Below are 18,420 nucleotides of genomic sequence, written 5' to 3' on the forward strand. Positions count from 1 at the left end.
ATAAAAGCCGCAACCTTTTTTCCTCGATCCTTCCGAAAAGTCATGTAGCCCGAGAACCTTTAGTGTATTTCGATGTAGTGAGTTGTCCCGGAAGGCCAGACTTTTTTTTTTGCTCGGTGTGTTTTAAGTAAAGTCTCGTAAAGGAAAAAGTGCTCTGCTGAATGTGGGTCAGGGTTTTAAACGGAATCAATTTGGAAGCGGACCACTTAACAGTGTTTTGAAGCCTAGAATTGTTAATTAAACGTAAATACTTTCGAAAGCCGTTTTGGACTTAAAGGATTGTGATGTTGTTTGGTTTCGTGGAAAGCTGGGTCAATTAAGAGAAGCTAATTTGATGTAAAATTTGTATGCGGGGTTTTAACTGGATACAGTACATAAAGGCTTCGTAATTTCTATAAGTGGTAGACATCCAGATAGAAATACTGACTAATAATGGTTTTGGAATCTATGTCAAAAACTATGCAATTGCTTGGTTCTTGAATCTGTAAGATAATCTCTTTGGGCAACAAAAATGACTTCTCTTCATCCAACAATAAATATTATGATTTAGACAATATACTGATAGCCCTCAGATACTCAGATCGTAAAGTAAGGTTCTCCCATGTTAACCTATTTGTCAAACGAACCAGACCCGTACGTACGTTTGTAATCGCCCATATCCATCACTCATTCGCTCACCATTTCGCTGGCCCCGCAAGATCACACAGTGTGTCTAGCGCATGTTGTTGTATAAATCTGCCCGGTCCATAGTTTGATTCAACCCACCACCACCACCGTGTTAGTCGCCTGTAGAGTGTGCATTTGCATACGAAATGCTTGTACTCCCAGTGTCGCGTGTTCACAAGTAGAGGGTGTGTAGTAAGCATGATTAGCGCCCGCCGTCGTAAGTAAATACCGTGATCTAACATCATAAACGTTTCTTCGGGTTGGAGCGGCAGCCGAAAGAACGAGTGGACGAGTCAGGAAAGCACACTAATCACGGATTTAGTGAATTTCACCATCACCATCAGCGTCATCAGGCCACTTTGCGTCCGCCTCAGTACTACTACTGGTGAGGCGTAGACTTTGTCTGCCGTAGTAAGATGAGATTATTTAAATTTAACAACCTCCTAACATCCAGCAGGTCTGAGGTGCACCGGTGCTGTGTGTAATAAGTTGACGCCGCCGCCGTCTAAATGGCCAGAATGCCACCCCGTTGAATGGGTGCGAGATACCTTCCAACAATGTTTAACACACGGGAGTGACACCCCACGATAAAATCCGTATGTTTATGAGTTTAGCATCTCGTTTTCAAGTGCGAAGTGCTGCCCCCACCGGATCCGGCAGAATCTGGATCGGAAGAGATAGTGGGTAAAAAGTACAGCGGGCAGTGCAGCTTAACGCGCGATGACTCGCCGCTCTCGTTTCTTTTTGCTCCGGAATTGTCTTTTACTGCTATTGACGTCAGTTTCATGCTTACTGTGAAGCTCTTGTGGAAAAGTAAACTTTATTTCCCAGTAATTGTCCATTTCCCATAAAGTCCACTACTGGGGGGAGGGAAGATCATTTCCCATTAGTCAGTCAGTCCGTTGGTCATCTAATACAACGCATCCCGGAAGAGGACACGAATCGGTCGGAGATTTTCTTGGAGAACGAAATCGATTTCGGCTTTTGGGTTTCCCCTTCTTGCTCACCAAACAGAGCAGTCCGCAGTACATTATCCGTAGGATCAGTACTTTGGCACGCTTGGTGCTGTAAGATTAGAGTTACACCGGACCCTGAATTTCTTTCTTCAAGTTCTCAGTTTTGTGAAGAAGCTGACCATTTTTTTCTTCCTTTGAGGCTATTATGATGATGCATTTATTGTATTTCTCGCAGTGAAGCTACCCTTTGTGGATGAAGAAAACTGACTTCCAATTATTTCAACAAAGGATAAAATGGCTGGTGCCCTTTCCGTTCCAGTCATGCACTTAATAGTGAAAAGCTTTAAACTATTTACTTAATTTCGTACCAACAGCAGTAATAATCGTTAAGCATCCCTTTCACAGTTTATTATAATGAATGTTTGACGTATATTACCTCGGTAACTATTTAACTAGCACTTGACCTAAAACTAATTGCGTTTTTTATTTCACTCCTTTACGACGAGCGATACCACCGACCGTCGTCCGACCCATTCCAATGTGTTTTATTTTTTCGCCGTGTTTATGTTTGCTCTCGCGCGCGCCACCGGCGAACCGTTCGTCCAAGATTCGCAGAACAAGTGCGTACTGATGCGCATCGAAAGCTAATCGAACTATGACCACTTCCGGCGGTGGCGCTGGGATCGGGCGGGATGTTCGGAGATATGAAGCGTTGAGACGCGAGGTACCTTTCGTCCGTCACACCAAGTACACTGCTATTCGCTTACCAGAAAGAGAGGGGTCTCAGTACGCTAGCTAGGAAAATCAACGACGCAAAACATACACACTTGCCTGCTTTCCTGTGCCTTATCCATCCCAACGGTTGGTATCGAAGGCATGCCAACGGAAAGTGTCCAGTGCCAGCTTTGGACACCACCACCTGGAACTAATTAGTCGCTAATTGAATTGAATTAAGCGTGCAATTGAACGCGCGTCGCAGCGCGTTCCTTCCTCCCCACACGGCTCGTTCTCGTGTGCCGGAAGTTTTGTTTGCGCGTCCATAAGTTAACTTCGGTTCTCTCAAGTCTTGAAGAAGGGAAAAGGCAAAAGCCAAGACCAGAAGGGCATAATCGCTCCCTCCCGCCGCTCTCGTACCAACAAGGCAGGCAGGGAGTTTAAATGTTGTTTTTCCACAGCTCTATCGCGTGGATTGGGTTGAGGTGCTGAGGTAATCTTGTAGCACCTAGAAGGCCCCATCGTCATGATCATTCAGCATAGATCCTTGTTTTTTACATTTTATAGTTTCCTTCCTTGCTTCGCGCTTGGTAACAATCTATTGCTTCTTCTCTATTAACTCCGGCGAGATCCGCCAGTCACAACAGGGATGGATGGGCACCGGCATGTAATTCACTGTCGTCTCCAATTATCGATTAATTGGACCGAAAACCAAATGAAACAACGGGTACGCTGGGTGTGTTTGCTACTTATGCTTGTGCGTTTCCATCTTGAGGCTTCCACACATCGGCTCGTTGTGTTTCAAAAAGCCGCTTGATTCATTCCAGTAGTTTCCCTGCACACCCGCACCCAGGCCGGGAGACGCGCGGGAGAGATACTTGTAACACACCTCCGGCGCTAAGAAGGGCTCTTTAAAAAACCGACCTTGCCAACACCAGTGCCACCGGCTGGGAGTGAATTGTTATTTTCTCATTAATTAGGCGTGGCGCGTGCATCGCAAGTCAGTCAGAAACCATTAAATCTTAAAACTCCCCACGGTCGGAGCGCTGCTAGATGCGGCAGGCAGGATCAGTGACACTTCTTGCCAGCATATGGCCCGGGGGTTTTTCTTTCTCGACGAGGTACGTGAGCAGGGGCGGCACGGAGACGAGCGGATGCGAGATGTCTATGATGCGGCGGAAGTGGCTTGGAAACACCAGCGAAAAGTGCACCGATGCACAACGCGTTTGGTTTTGTGCTATGACGGCGGCACAAAATTATGCATTATGCTCTCGAGAGTGGAGTGTGTGTGGTGGGTTTGTTGCCGCACGGGGGATGCGCACTCATGTAAAACGGAAACTATATAATGTCTGCGAATTTTCCGCCATATGCCACCACCACCACCACCTTCTCCTCACCCGTTCACCCGTCGTCTTGATGCCGTCAAGCGAAGGCAAAGGCTTACCGTTTATTTCTGTTTATCATCTTGGCGGCTGGTTTGACTAGGCGGCAGGATTCTATTTTTGTTCGCATCAGGATCTTACCTGGGGCGGTGCTGTGGCTTCGGAAATTAGTGAGTTAACAAAAAGCCGGTGTGACAGTTTGTCGCATCTCACTAAGTATGCGATTACGACGGGAATGATTTTAACCTGGCTGTACCACACCTGTCCTTGAGGTGGGAATGTACAATAGCTTGTGGTGCAAGGGAGAAGGAAGCATTACACATGTTTATCTTCAGGGAAGTGCCGTGCAGACCAAACACATGTTGACGTTCCAATAAAATAAGTCCAGGCGAATAATGGTTTGCTTTGAAGAAAATTTGTTTTTTTGAAAGAAATTTAATTTGTACTTTAATATGGCCACAACTATAGATTCATTAAACTTCTTCTTCCTTGGCACTACAACCTTGAGAGGTCTCGGCCTGCAATTTCTGGCTTTCTGTGACTTAATTTTACCCTCTGTAAAGAAATCAGCCCTACGTATGGGGAGGCGGTCTGAATGGGATTCGAACCCCGGCTCTGCCGTCTGAAGTCCGACCACCGGACCGCCCTCACACACTTAAACTAGAAAACTTAAATTTATTCGAGAGCTGAATTTGTTGTGTCAAAAACTATTCAGAACCTGGACGACTTGAATCCCATAGTTAGCTTGAAGATGTCTCCTGGTATTATGTTTTATAATAATTGTCTAATAAAATAAAATATTTATCGTATTATAAAATCTTACCGAATAATCGAACTATGAAATTCAGCTTTTAAAGTAACAAGATAAAAGTCCGTTGCTGTGTAATTATTTAATTAATTCTTATTTTCAACCAACGGAGACAAAAAAAACCCTCGTGTCTGATCGCTTGTAGTTGGCAATATTTAGACACGAGCAAAAAACTTTACCCCTCCTGTACACTCACTGGCACAGGTTGAAATGGGGATGGGAAAGTTCTGCGTTCGCTTTAGCCATTAAGTAATTAATTTACCATTTTACTCGCAAAAAAGGTGTTTGTGGTGCGTGCACCTTGGGAGTCGTCCACTCACCTCGGGTCAGCCGATAGGGAATCTGTTTAAACTAAATACCGGATCAGTGGTATATCGGAACACGGGCGAAAGGGGTGAGCAGGACTGCTCGGGCGCACGGAAGAAGCGAAAGGCAGCAGGAAAGGGTTAGAAAACACTATCGTGTCCTTGTCTAAATTAAATTGTTCACCAGTTTGTTCCGCACCTGAGCTGGGCCCCTTGACTTACCGCAGCACCTCGCAGTGCCTCAGTTATCACCCGGCCCCGCCGTTTTTTGCTCTGCCATCAAAATGTGAAAGAAAACTCTTTTTTGTTTTGCACAGAGGAGTCATAGGGTTCTCGCTCCGCTCCCGTTTTGTCTCTGTTGCGAATCACTTTGCACAAGTTGCAACGAACAATTCAGTAAATGAAAAATCCATTTCGTTTCGTTTGTTTAATGAACAAAGGGACAGATACTAGCAGCAGCAGCAGCAGTGGAGATGGGTCTGGAAAATGGGCACGAATGCGGGGATGATTTTTCACGGTAGTAAAGCATTTTTCCGAGATCGACACACCGGCCAGCGGTTCGGTTTCGGAAAGGTAATAATTTATAGTGCCCTGGACAGCAACGAACCCTGAGCACAGTGTGACAGGCGAGCAGCAGCCACCACCATGGCATCTGGCATGTTTGTGACGCATCCGGAACTTTTACTGTTGTCCTTCAGTTTTATTTGCCTTTTATACGCTTCAACCAGGCAGAAGTGAACTATTCAAAGCACAAATTTGTAATCGCCAATGTGTTTTTTTTTTGTTTGTTTGTTTTTTTTATTGCCACTTCACTCAACCAACTATTTTTGTCTTTTATCGTCCACAGAGCACGTTTGGGATGTTTACGTGCAGCGCAAAGGTCTCGGCGACAGTTACGGCATCCTTGGCACCTATCGGCTCTGCATCACCGACAAAACCCTATCGTTGGTCCGCATCGGACCGGAATTTACGCCTCAGCAGGAGAAACGGGCAGCTAACGTCGATTTTTCGTTGGCATCCATACGACGGTAAGTGGTGTAGCTTCATTTGGTTGGGGCGATTGATTTGAGCGCTCAACGAGCAGCTGATTAAAATCGCTTCTTTCGATTGCCTTCCCGTTCGGCAGATGTGGACATTCTCAGCGCTACTTTTACCTGGAGGTTGGTCGAAGCACGAAAACGGGAGCGGGCGAAATTTGGATGGAGGTGCAGGATTCCATCATCGCGCAAAACATGTACACCACCATCATGAAGTAAGTATAACATTTCCCTACAGGAGCTGCTTACAGGGCTTTGTCTTAACCAGCTCCTAACGCCAGGCAACAAAACCCCAGGGGTGGAATTAAAGATATTCGAGGACGGCCATCGACCCCTATCGCTTTTAAGCTTTCTCCCGACTTCCCTTAAACCTTTCGATAACAAATTCAAAATGAGATAGCATACTTTAAGGCGTTAGAAACTGACACGGCACAACAAACGGGGGCGTCTACTGTCTCGATCGAGGAAATAAATCTTGAGCTGTTGTGTTTTTTTGTTGTAAACAAATTTTCTGTAGAATGTTCTTTTTAACAAAATAGTGCATTCACTTCTAACGCATTGCAGTCCGTGATCCTTACCCACATCAGCTAATCTGTCTAGACAGTGGGAAAAATCAATTGACAGCGTTTTTATATCGATCAAATTGCGAGGAAAAACGTTTCGTTTACCAAAAACGAATGTTTCTTTCTTGTTTCTCTCGCGCTCCCTTTAATAAACGTCCGTATCCTTCCTGTACCGACAAACTCTACGGACAGCGTGCAGCAGCATTCGTTAGCTAGCCGCCCATCGTTTTCCCTGACGCTTCAAAGAGACGGCTAACAAGATTGTCAGAAGATTTATCCTGTTGAATTTGGTCGTCGCACAAAGTACAAAAAAAGGAAAATCTTTCGCCCTTTTTTTCCTTTTGCCCTCCGGATAAAATTGCGATCCTCAAAGCGCACCACACAAAAAGACTTGCAGAGCCGGATGGAGAGCAAACCTTCGGGCAGGCCAGGCGGCGAAAAAGGCAGGCAGCGGCAGCTGAAACACTCCCGGATGCCGAGGTTTGAGGGCATGCGTCTGGAGTCAGTTCCACAACCTGTTGCATTCGTGCAAGGAAGAAGGAAAGTTTGTGGATGTGGCGGAAAAGTGTCGTCTGGTGCTTTGCCCGCAAACGTGAAAGCTGTCGTCCATCAGGAATTCAGCATCAGTTTTTTCGACGTCTTCCAATGTTCCTTGTCCGTGTCTGGCTAGCTCACGGTTGCTTTACTTTTTTTCTGTCTCTCTCTCTCTCTCTCTCTCTCTCTCTCTGTCTCACCATTCCCAGCACGAACCAGCTTGATACCATTACGCTCCATAAATGAGGAAGGTCCTTGAACAACATTATTTTGAAGCTGGTTTTTTTCGTTTTTTTCGAGCTTTTTTGCGTTCTGGAGAAGCGTACAAGAAACAAGAAACTGTAATCGATAATGATGCTCCCTCTCTCGGGCGGGGGGTTCGTTCATCCTGCCAAGAGGATAAGGCTGGTGTTTGGAGTGATTTAACAGAAATTAATAGCTTTCACGATTAATTCGACAGGGTCAATTGGGCGCGTTGAAAGTTAATAGTCTATCCACTGGTTGGGTAGCAAATCTCTCTGCTGGTGTAGAAAAAAATTGGAGACGTTTAAGACACCTCGGTGCGAGTTGGAGCTAGAGGTTACAAGCATTACTTTATGTAAACCATAATCTCGATGCTAGTAACGCTCGCAAAAAGCGTATCAATCAACCAATGGAGGCGTCGACTGAAAAGCTCTGCTTACCTTTTGCTTGGCGATTGACAAAGAATCGCTCTCAGGATTTTGAAGGCGCCTCCCCGACAATCACCTTTGCCCTTTACCGATCGGAATTTTCGAAAGTAGATTAACAATCTTGTGGCAACAGGTTGTCGTGAAAGAGCTCCTTTTGGCTGCTATCAAACTAACCCTAACTGTTGCTCTAGCTCGCTAGGAGACACCAATCTTTACACAAACTTTCATGTTCCTGTTTTCCCAACTCTTTCCCCAAACAGGTCGGCGAAAAGTAAAGACGACAACCTCGGTCCCATGATACGGATACGATCGTCTTCGGCGAACGCCGCCTCGAAACCTACCTCGATGCTGTTCCGCCGCCAGACGCACACCGGCCAGAAACCGATCAACTGTTCGCCGTCAAGTGGTAAGTGTTCTGCACTACTCATTGGGTTTAGTCTAACCGTACCCCCCTTCGGCTAATATTTAAACTAGCCCCCCACCCCCTCTCCGCAACCCTTTTGCTCCCCCCCGTACCATCACCATGCGTTCTCCCCGTACACCCCGTGAAAGTTACGCCGTATTTAGTCACAAGGACGCAAAAGGATATGGTTTTTTGATAGACATAATGTATCCTTGCGGTCCTCTTTTTACCCCGCTCACTCTACCTCTCTCTCTCTCTCTTACCTTAGTTTCACCATTCTTTCTACTCCTTAAGCTAAACAGTCTTTGCTGTAGGTTTAAAGCACTGGAAATGTTATTTGCGCTCTTAGTTAAACACCGTTTCTGTTTTATGTTCCGTTTTACAATCTTTACCTAGCAAAACGTTTCGTGTTTTCTTTTTCTTACTAAGCAACTATTTTACTCCCATCTGTCACTCGCTCACGTGTAAACAGTTTGAATTTGCTAGATAATTTTGTGTTAGTATCCTTTCTTTATTTTTTTTGTCACCTGGTTGCTGTTGCTCACTCTTAGAGATATATAAACTTGTTTTCCAAATTTTACGATTGTTTTATAATTTGTTTTCTCACGTTTATAAATTAAGTTGATAAATTTCACTTTCAATATTCTTCGCAATGTTAAATATTCATATTCTATTTTATTCTTTCGTTAACACTTTCGTTATACACGTCTTATATATTTGTACTACATAGCAGTTTGGTTTTATTTCCTTTTACTGTTTTCCTTAACCAAACATTAGTAAACTGAACAAAAGGCAGAGTGATTAACAAATGTAGATTTTTGTGTTTTTTGAGTTGTTGTTTACATGTGTTTTTGTATTTTTACTATATCGACTATATACTCACATTCAACTAGTTTTCAAGCAACGTTTTTTCAATTGATGTTTGAAGTTTTTTTTCTGTAGTAGAATGGTTTCATTAGTAGTCGTTAGTGTGAGAGTTTCGTTTTTTTAACTGTCCCCGTTTGATCTAGTGTCCAATCCAATAGTCTTAGAGCGTTTGTTTTGTGAGCTAACACCCCACTTCTATGGTTCTACAGTTTCTTTGATATATGCCCCATGTCGCCGTATTTCTCTAAATTACACAAGTTTTGGGCATTTTAGTGTAGCGTAACACCCGCAAAAAAGCACACACCATTTAATGTTGCAAACTTGTGTATCTACTAAATCCAGCGAGTAATAACTACACTACACAACCTTCATGTTCAAGTTGTCTGATTCCTTCTGGCAGTTAACACCGCGATTTTGGATGGAAAACCATACTTCTTCATATTTTCTCACAAACGGGAAAAACGAACGATCTTTCGACTTCGATTTACGCATTTTTTCACGAATATCGGAACTTGAAATGCGATAGTGTTGCAATTTCTATCTGATTTTTTTAATGTGTAATGGATCTACCACAAACCTTCTTCAATATAATTGATTTGGTTCATATGTCCGCCCTGTATCAGCCAGCTCGTTTTGGTCTTGTTCTATCCTCCCCCTGAACTACGAAATCTTCAACGGAATTAGGCAATTATTCAAACAATTCGTTTTATCTCTTTCCCATCGCCATCCATATCGTGTCATATGTGATTCCTGTTCATCTACTTCCTTTACTCCTGCTCCTTTCATACATCTCACTCTATTTCTCTATCGCTATGACTCTCTACCTGCTCTGTGCATTTGACATTCGACGTGCCCTCGCTCATCATCAAACTCCCGCCAAACAAAAACAAAAAAAAAAACGCACACCCTTCAACGTAAAAGCCAATAAATTCACTATGTTGCATATTCCAGAAGATCAGTCAAACAATGCGCAAAACTCCGAGTCCTCGTCGTCGGCCGCCAGCATCAATACGGTCGTGCTGGTCGGGTCGCCGCCCAAAGGGACGGCTAGTTCTGGTGCACCGAATTCGAAACCAAGACCCGTAGTAGTAGCCAATCCTAACCTGCCAGTCTGCGCGGAAAATTCTCTGCTCGGCTCGTGTGCTACCTCCGCTGCGAACAGCGCCACTGCTCCTTCTGCTACCACTGCTACCTTCGGTACTGCTTGTACTTCTGTCGCCACAACTATTACCTCTGTAACTACTGTCACCTCCTCAGTTGCCACTGCTAGTATGGCGTCGTCCGCCATGTACCCTACCACTCCCGACGCTTCCTACCAACATGCACCGACGATCGTTCCTTTTGCGGGCCACGCGTCCGCCTCGGCAGCTGCTGCCTGCTCCACCTTTACCCCCGGTGCCATGTTCACCTGTTCGCACAGCAGCAATTCCTCCCTCACGAGCATCGGCTCCTGTTCCCCGATCGATGCGTACGTTCCGCTGTTACCCGGTGCCGGTCGCAGCACCAGTCCCAATCAGCATCCTCTGTCCTGTGCCGCGGTGGCGACCGGTGGTGGTGCTGCTGGTGCTGTTGGCAGTGGTGCTACCGTCTCCGGTCGGGGTGGTCTAGTCGGGTCGCCACGTCTCGGAGTGACGGCACAGTCGCCGAGCTATCGACGCACGTCGCTCAAGAAGCCAGTCTCCGAAAACTGTCCCAGTAGGACGGCGAAAATGGAAGCTTCGCCAGTGCTGTCGTCCACACCACGGGGTGGACAGCAATCGCGTCACTATCACCAGCAGCAGCAACACCTCCACGGTACTACTGCCTCCATGCTTCCGCCGGCCGCTTCCCACCTTTCCCACCATCACACTCTTGCTCAGCATCCCCATCATCATCACCATCCATACCTTCACCCTGGCACGCAAGCACCGTTGACCTCCGCAGTAGTTGCGACCGGGGCAGTAGTAGGGCACCCGGCAACACCCAACTCCGTTGCTGGTCTGCTTCACGCTGCTACAGGGGTCGTTGGTACTAGCAGCTGTAGCAGCAGCAGGAGCAACAGCAGCAGCAGCAGTAACAGCACCAGCACCATCGCCGTTACCAATGAGTTTTCGTCCTCCTCGACTGACCATGGTACGCCTAAAATATGTTTTTTGTTTTTAATTTTGGTTATCTTATCAATTTTCCACCACCATATACTCTATACTGTTTCTTAAAACACCCCCTCAACTATCTTCCTTCGCTATGGCTATTTTTCCTGAAATATCTTAATTCATCATCCCTATCCATCGCATTTCCGTCTCGTTCGCTTTTTGCCTTCTCTAAGACGGGATTCTTACATTTTGTATCATACGTTCTTATCTTTTTTTCATCACTTCTTTTGTCAAATTGTCTAAACTTTTGTTATTCTTGAATTTATTTTGTTCGTCTTGCGTCAGTGTTTTGATTTACTTTTTGTATTTTATAAAGTTCATCTTCATTGGCTTTGATGTACTAAAACAAAAGGCTGTGTACTAAAACAAGCGTACTATCACCGACGTTCGTATTCCTGATACGTTGCTCGAAACGTTTTATGTGTTCTCTCTCATTATAACCACAACCGGCCATCATCATAGTTTTCCTTTCAACAATCGTACTTAAACGAGAGCAGAGCAAACTTTTTCTATTTAAAGTTGCATTTGGTTTTATTTTCCTGTGAGACTTTTGTTTCTTTTCTTTTTGTATGTTTCTCAGTTTCAGTATATAAAACCTTCCCAATCATATATGTACCGCTCGTTTATGAGTTTGTCCGCTGATATTGACTCGTTGTGCTTTTCATTTTCATTTTCCACACTTCACTCACCCACCCACGATATCTCTTCAAGTCATGCTATCCCTCCCGTTTCGATGCCAATATATTCCTCTTCAGCCAAACCTCCGGCGAAGCGCGTTTTGATGGTCAAAATTGTTTAAAGTTCAAAATTTCTAACCTCTTCAAACCCGAGTCTGCGTTTGCCTGCGATAGGGGGATGCTAACGCAATGCATCCCGGCGACCGTTCGTTCGACCTGCTGCTGTCTATTATTGGCTTTGTGCTTGTGCTGTACGATGAAGTATTTGCAAGTCTCGGCTATAAAGTGTTTTTTTTTTTGTTTTGGAATCTATGCTCTCTTTTGTGAACAGTATTGGAAACAGATCTTGAAAAAAATCCCAACAAATCAAGCACACTGCAAAATAGACCAGTCCAAAATAAAAAGTCTTAAGCCTGGCAATAATTGTTTTTGGCTCATGTCGCAAATTTCGGCTTCAAGAATCAAAACTCTCTTTGCCGCTACACGCCCTGCTGGGGGATTTAGCGGAGGTGGATTTCGATGTAATGTTTGATGTTTTTTCTGGTAACGATGGATTTATTCATCAATGACGGTTTACTCCTAAATGTGCCTAAAATGTCTCCCCAAAGATGATGTTTGTCAACTCGGTTCCGGTAACCGATAGGCTTTGAACCATGCCAAGAGATTCGTTTATGTTAAAAACTCTTCCATAAGATACATATCTTTCTGTCTGCATAGCACACATTAGCTCGATACATGGTACCTCTCCATATAGATCTCTCTTGAACAGCAAAAAAACACACACACACAGATTGAGCTATCTCATCGCACTATCAAATGAATTCAAAGTTTTAAAAGCATAAACTAATAAATTAGTCATAGTGAAGCGTGACTAATTGACCGCTGCTGCAGACAGCTTTAAAGATAGACAAAGCGAGGCAATGAAAAGTTTAGTTTAATTTTCAATTTGTATCTAGCAGCTTAATTACTTCACAATCGCCGGTGCTGCTGAAGGTAGGATAAGCTGTACCTGGTGGTTGGGCTAAAAGACAGCCAGCCGCAAATAATGAAGACAGCAACAACACAAAACTGCCAGCGGACTTGCTCATAATGCTTGTTAGCTGTCCAGGTCGGGCAACAGCTCGGTAGCAGCATGAATTATTGATGCGTTAGTGACTGCGCCGTATTTTTTCGTGCGAGCGGTCTTAGCGTCCTCCACCTTTCTTTCTGTGGCGCACACACCTGGTACAGAAAGAAGAAAAAAAGAAACGTAAGCTCTGATCATAAAGTACGAACATGGTGTTGCAAACAGAAAGATACAATAGATATTACAACCCATCTCTGGTCAGATGGAAATGTTCCATCGATAAGATCTGGACAAAATAGTTTTATGTAAACGAGTGCCTTCGGTTCCGGTTCCGGCTCTTTCGACAACATGATCTCTGCGCGGTGGAGAAGGCAGACAGCTCAGCCAAGAGGAGGGCTGTTCCGTGTTGAGCTTGTATGGTTGTTCGCTCGTGGTTTACTTTTGCTCTTCTGTGTTGGGTATTGTATGTCCAGTTTATTGAACGCGGGGGTAATGGATCTGTGGGAAGGTCTCTTTCATATCCTTGATAGCAAATCGATGAACGATATGTCTATGTGTGAATGTTGTCGAATGTAAATGTAAGATCAAAGGATCGTCAGCTGGCGAGAGCTATAGAGGAAGTGCTCCGGTACTAATAGAACTCCCACTAACAACATCCTTCACAAGGACATCAGTACTCAGTATCTGGCACGAACATTTAAGCTTCTTTCGCACATCGTCTAACAAGGATCGTGTCGATGCTCGTCTTCTACAACCTTACGCAAGGAAAGTGTGTGGCTTCGTCTCTGCGAAAATGTCGTGTCCTTCCAGCATCTGGTTTGGCTTCGTATTTCGGAACTGCATGCGATCTTTATTACCGTTCTGCGTCCCCTGTCTGTTGATGTGTTTCCAATGCACAATATCCGATCTGCTGCATGAATCCTTTCGCCTGATCGTTTCACCTATTCGTAGTTGGCTTTATGCATATACTAATAAGGTTTCTTGCATGCAAACCACCAGCTCACTGTTAATGTGTGTTGAAGCTGTGTTTTTAATTTGAATTTAGCACGTTTGAACTTTTGTTTTCTAAACGACCACTTATCAACTTATCGCTTTTCACCGCTTCCATTCTCATGAGCAAAGTCATACCGGGGATACCATCATCTTCATCTCAGCCGACAGTTGATCGCTATCAAATGGGCCGTCAACAATGATTTTATGAATGGATACAGATTTTGTGAATTTATTATTAACATACTAAGCAATGAAATGTATTTCAAGCGATCTTAATTCTTCATGAACGAATATCTAGCGATGTATCTGTATCGGAAACGTGTTACATTAGGGAATAACAGTGTATCATACCTTACTGGGGGGAAAAAGGTTTTGACGGTTTTTTTCTAGGCATTCGAGAGCCCAACCAATCAATTATCTCTGTACCGTTGAGGTGAAGCAACACATTTCTCATTGACGTTCATATCATCAAAATTACATCAGTTTATGAGTTAATAAAATAATGAGCGCTCTTTATGTTATTATGACATTTGGCAAACTAGATAGTATGTTTAAATTTATTTTGGATTTTTCTTTCGATTGGCTTTAAAATTTTGTATAATTTTTTTTTCTCTCTAAAACATTTTCAAAATTTGAATTCTCTACACGATACGTTAACACAATTACTCTCTGTACACAGTAATAGACAATTTATTCAAAATTTTGTTAAACACAAACCCATTCGAATGTAAAGATACGAATGTAATGAGAAATCGTTTGCTATTCTTCTCTTTTTTCTCTCTTCCACAAAACGCCACGAACTCGAACCGAACCGATATCTACCCGTCGTGTGGTTCTTGCAAAAAACATAAAAATCCTACGCAAAAACATATAACCAAACAAAACAAACATACTTTAATGTACTCGCCTAATACCTCGTCTCGGAATTGCGATCCTTCCGATCCCGCAATAGTGTCCGCCATTACTTCTGCGCACAATACATCCGCTACTGCGGCAACGATGGCGACATCGATGACAGCGGCGATGATGATGCTACCACCATCGCCCTCGGCCTCGATGAGCAAGTTCCACCATTACGCCAGTACACGGCAGGGCGGCAAAGAGGTGCCGGGTAGCGGTGGCGGCATCACTTTCAGCAATCTGTTGGCCACCATCACCAACTCAATCGTTGGAGGTGGCGGTGGCGGTGCAGCAAGTGGTCATGGAGCCGGTGGAAATGGGGAAAATGTCCCGGGTGGAGGAAGTGGAAGTTCTTCCGGTGGTAGCTTTTCCAACTTTTCCTCCTCCAAATCGTCTTCCTGCTGCTCGTCGACGGTCAGCATACAAACCGTCACGATCCCGCCGATGGGACCACCGGCTCCACCTCCGCCACCTCCACTGCCACCCCCACCCTCCAGCTCCCTGCGTGGGGTTCGGCGCCATACGCGCAGCCTTAGCCACCATTCGGCCAATCCGATCTACCTCACCAGCGCGAAACCGCTGCGACGATTGCGCAGCACCTTGCGACGCCATTCCGTCTCAGGTACGGCAAACGCTTCTTCTGTTTGTCCTGGTTTTGTTTTGTTATCCTTCGCTAGTTTTTGCTACATATCTTGTGTTGTTTTTGGGGGTTACGTCCTTCTTGCAATGGCAATTTATTTGTTGGCAAAACCCGTTTTCCCTTGTACTGCTTTTCCTTTATTTTGGGGGAGGCTTTATGCACTAGCTAATGTTGTATCTAGCTTTTGAAGCGTTAATACGTAGGGGTATTTTTTATAGCTGACAGCATATTTCAGATTTTGCCTCAGATGCACCAATTTATGATTTCAAATTCATGAGGAAAATCGTTGGTTTGTCCTTGTAAAACTTTGATTCAATGATAAAAGAATATGTATGAAAACATCACGTATATTGTAAAAATTAATTTGTTTAAAGCCCTGAATAATGAATAATAGTCGAAATTTTAGGGGCAACATTGATATAAATTTATCGATTTACTAAACTATTCCATTTCGGTTCGCTAGCAAATAGAAAAAAAACGTGTTCAATTAAATCAATTAATTATCAAAAATCAGACAAAATTTCATACCAAAATTCATAAACACCAACAGACCAATTTTTCAAGGAAAAAGTGCCCTGGTGGTACCTGCGGATAAATATGGATTGGAGTGGTGCGGGATAAAGTAATTTTCTGTTCCACCTTCACCCGCACACGCGAAACAACGATTGTAAGGGACGAATATAATGAAAATTAATTAAACCTTTAAGCAACCCTCCAATCAGATATTAGTTGAACACACATGTGGTCCAAACCACGGTTTGCTTCACTTCCGCCCCACATATGGCAACAGGAACAACAGGTGGCGGCGGCACACCGCGTGAAGAGAAAGGGCGGAATGAGCTGTTGTCTTATCTTGGTTCGGTTCCGCCGGTTCATTACAGCGGTCGTTGTTTTGTCCCGTGCCCAACCAGTGGCCGAAGAAATGGATTAAGTTTATGCTTGCGTGGAAAAACGTACTATCCATGCCCTTTTTCTTCCTTACTGGAAGCGGCGTAAGCATTAGTTGCGTTGCTTTCTTTAAGGAACGAAGTGGTCATATGAAGTGCAGCTGGTGGTGTAATAATAGCGGCAAAAAGGAAAAGTAAATGTTTGCCTCCCTTCTATCTTTCTGCTTTCCCGATGGGAAAGAACCGCTTTTAATGATCGTAAGGAAGTATGATCGAAACTGGCCATGGGTATCGTACCGCTAACCGGAATACATTCTGGGCCGGTACCGATAATGAACTGTGCTGCTTTGGGTTCGGTAGTTCATGCATTCTACAGTGTCTTCGCGTTATTGGTTTAATTTTTTAAATTATTATACAATTTGTGGGATGGTCCAATTGCCGAGGCGACAGCGGCGAAGGTCTTCTACGGCAGGGCCGGGGTTCAAATCCCATCCTGACCGCCTCTCCGTACGTAAGGCTGACTACTTTACTACGGGTAAAATTAAGTCACAAAAAGCCAGGCCGAGGCCTCTCGAGGTTGTTAGTGCCACCGATCATCCAACAAGCATGTACCAACGGAAAGCAGATAAAGTGAATGAATTGAATTCTTTTTACTTCAACGAAGCCTTCTTCAGGTTAAGCTTTTCTTTTCCACCATCCACCATAATCCTCCTGATGGAACAACGTACGGGCCCGTATGTTAAGGTGGGCAGAAGGAGAGATTTATTGTACAGCGTTGCAATTCGTGCTTAAAGACTTCTTTTAAAAGCTCCCATCTCGCCCGAGTAGAGACTCGCAACGGCGGCAATACGTAGTGATTGAGATATTAATAATGCCTCGCTTAAAACAGCGATCCTTTCCATTCGACTTGAACGAGCGAACAGGCAAGCGCATCAGCACATCCACCACAACGCCAAACCCTCCATTGGGAGCGGAGGTTAAGTTTTCGAGCGCTATTAATTAATAAATGGCTCGTTTGAAAACTTATTCATTTATACGTGTGCAAAAACCCCAAATCCGCACATAATATAAATAAGTGTGGTAGTGGCGCTTCCACGACTTCCAGAACGCGAAGTGAGCGAATAGGTTTGGTGCAATATAATTTTGCAAAGCAAAACAGCACCAACAGCACGCACCTAAATCATAAAGTTATGTCTTGTGCGAATAATATTGCCCGCAACGCTGGAACTCTACAGCCGGAAGTATTTAAAGGCTGTTCGAGTTTCTTTTTTTTCTCCTTAATCTAATGCGTTTAGGTTTCGCAGCTCTTAAGCGGTGGTTTGCTGATTTATCTTTATACACCTATTAAGGTGCCATTCACCGTGGCGAAAGCATTTTCCCCTTAGGCCAAACCTTTTAATTCGTGTCGTGCATTGCTGATAGTTTTGCTTTCCGGTTCGTTTCATCGTTGTTGCAAAAATTCTTGCAGAAAAATTATGGTTCTCCAAACATTATCCAAATATTAGGGGCCCAGCCTGCAAAGCTGTTTTACCGTATCCGTGATTAACCTTTTCTCTCTCGTGTGTTTGTGTAGCGGGACTAGCTGGTAGAACCAGGGCGGGAGGTAGTTGGTAGTTAGCTAACCTCTCCTGTGTATATACCTTGTATAAACGTACCACCGAACATTAATACCTCTAGTCCAATAAAACACTCCGATCGAGGCAATCGAGACTAGTTGGTTGCTCTCCAAATTGAAGCCGATAAATACGGGAAGCAAGCCAAACGCGATACCCATTCGGATGGAAATTCTTCTATTGAGTGAGCAAGGGCAAAAGAAGCAACGGGAATAACAAATGTGGCGCTTTGGATTGCTCGGAACGTAGTCGTAGATAGTAGGCTGTCTTTGGTCGAAATAAGAACTAATGTAGGATCATCAGTGTTTGCGTAGACCGGTCCGGAACAGTGTCCGGGGGACAGTGTTGAATGAAGCAGTGCGAGAGAGCTGCGAAACAAGGAGTCTTCTAACACGGGCGACCCTCAGCATAGTAGCTGACATTCGGTGGACTAATAATGTAGCCATCTAATTAATAATCTAGCGTAAAGACGTCGCGTCGGCCAGCCGATAAAGTGCGCTAGAAATGGATGTAATTAAATATTGTAGCACACGGTAACGGGCCCGCGAACAAAAACCGCCAGACGACGACGCAGGTGAATAGTTCTTTCACCGTTTGAGCAGAAGA

At 44.4% G+C, this 18,420-nt stretch overlaps 1 protein-coding gene across 25 annotated transcripts in view; it reads left to right on the top strand.

Annotated features, from left to right (window-relative positions):
- LOC118513554 (mucin-19) overlaps window positions 1-18,420 on the top strand; it is a 191,989-nt gene that overhangs the window by 158,179 nt on the left and 15,390 nt on the right. For 22 of the 25 annotated variants that reach the window (XM_036059467.1, XM_036059469.1, XM_036059450.1 and 19 more), the window contains 4 exons: window positions 5,679-5,859; window positions 5,958-6,083; window positions 7,897-8,042; window positions 9,858-11,018. In XM_036059467.1, coding sequence (XP_035915360.1) covers window positions 5,679-5,859; window positions 5,958-6,083; window positions 7,897-8,042; window positions 9,858-11,018 — 1,614 coding nt within the window. Of the gene's footprint in view, window positions 1-5,678; window positions 5,860-5,957; window positions 6,084-7,896; window positions 8,043-9,857; window positions 11,019-14,726; window positions 15,297-18,420 lie in introns of all 25 variants that reach the window. The other 3 variants (XM_036059474.1, XM_036059476.1, XM_036059475.1) reach the window with 2 other exon arrangements.

This window comes from Anopheles stephensi, chromosome 3 (genome assembly GCF_013141755.1).
Source record: "Anopheles stephensi strain Indian chromosome 3, UCI_ANSTEP_V1.0, whole genome shotgun sequence".
In the NCBI taxonomy this organism is placed as follows: domain Eukaryota; kingdom Metazoa; phylum Arthropoda; class Insecta; order Diptera; family Culicidae; genus Anopheles; species Anopheles stephensi.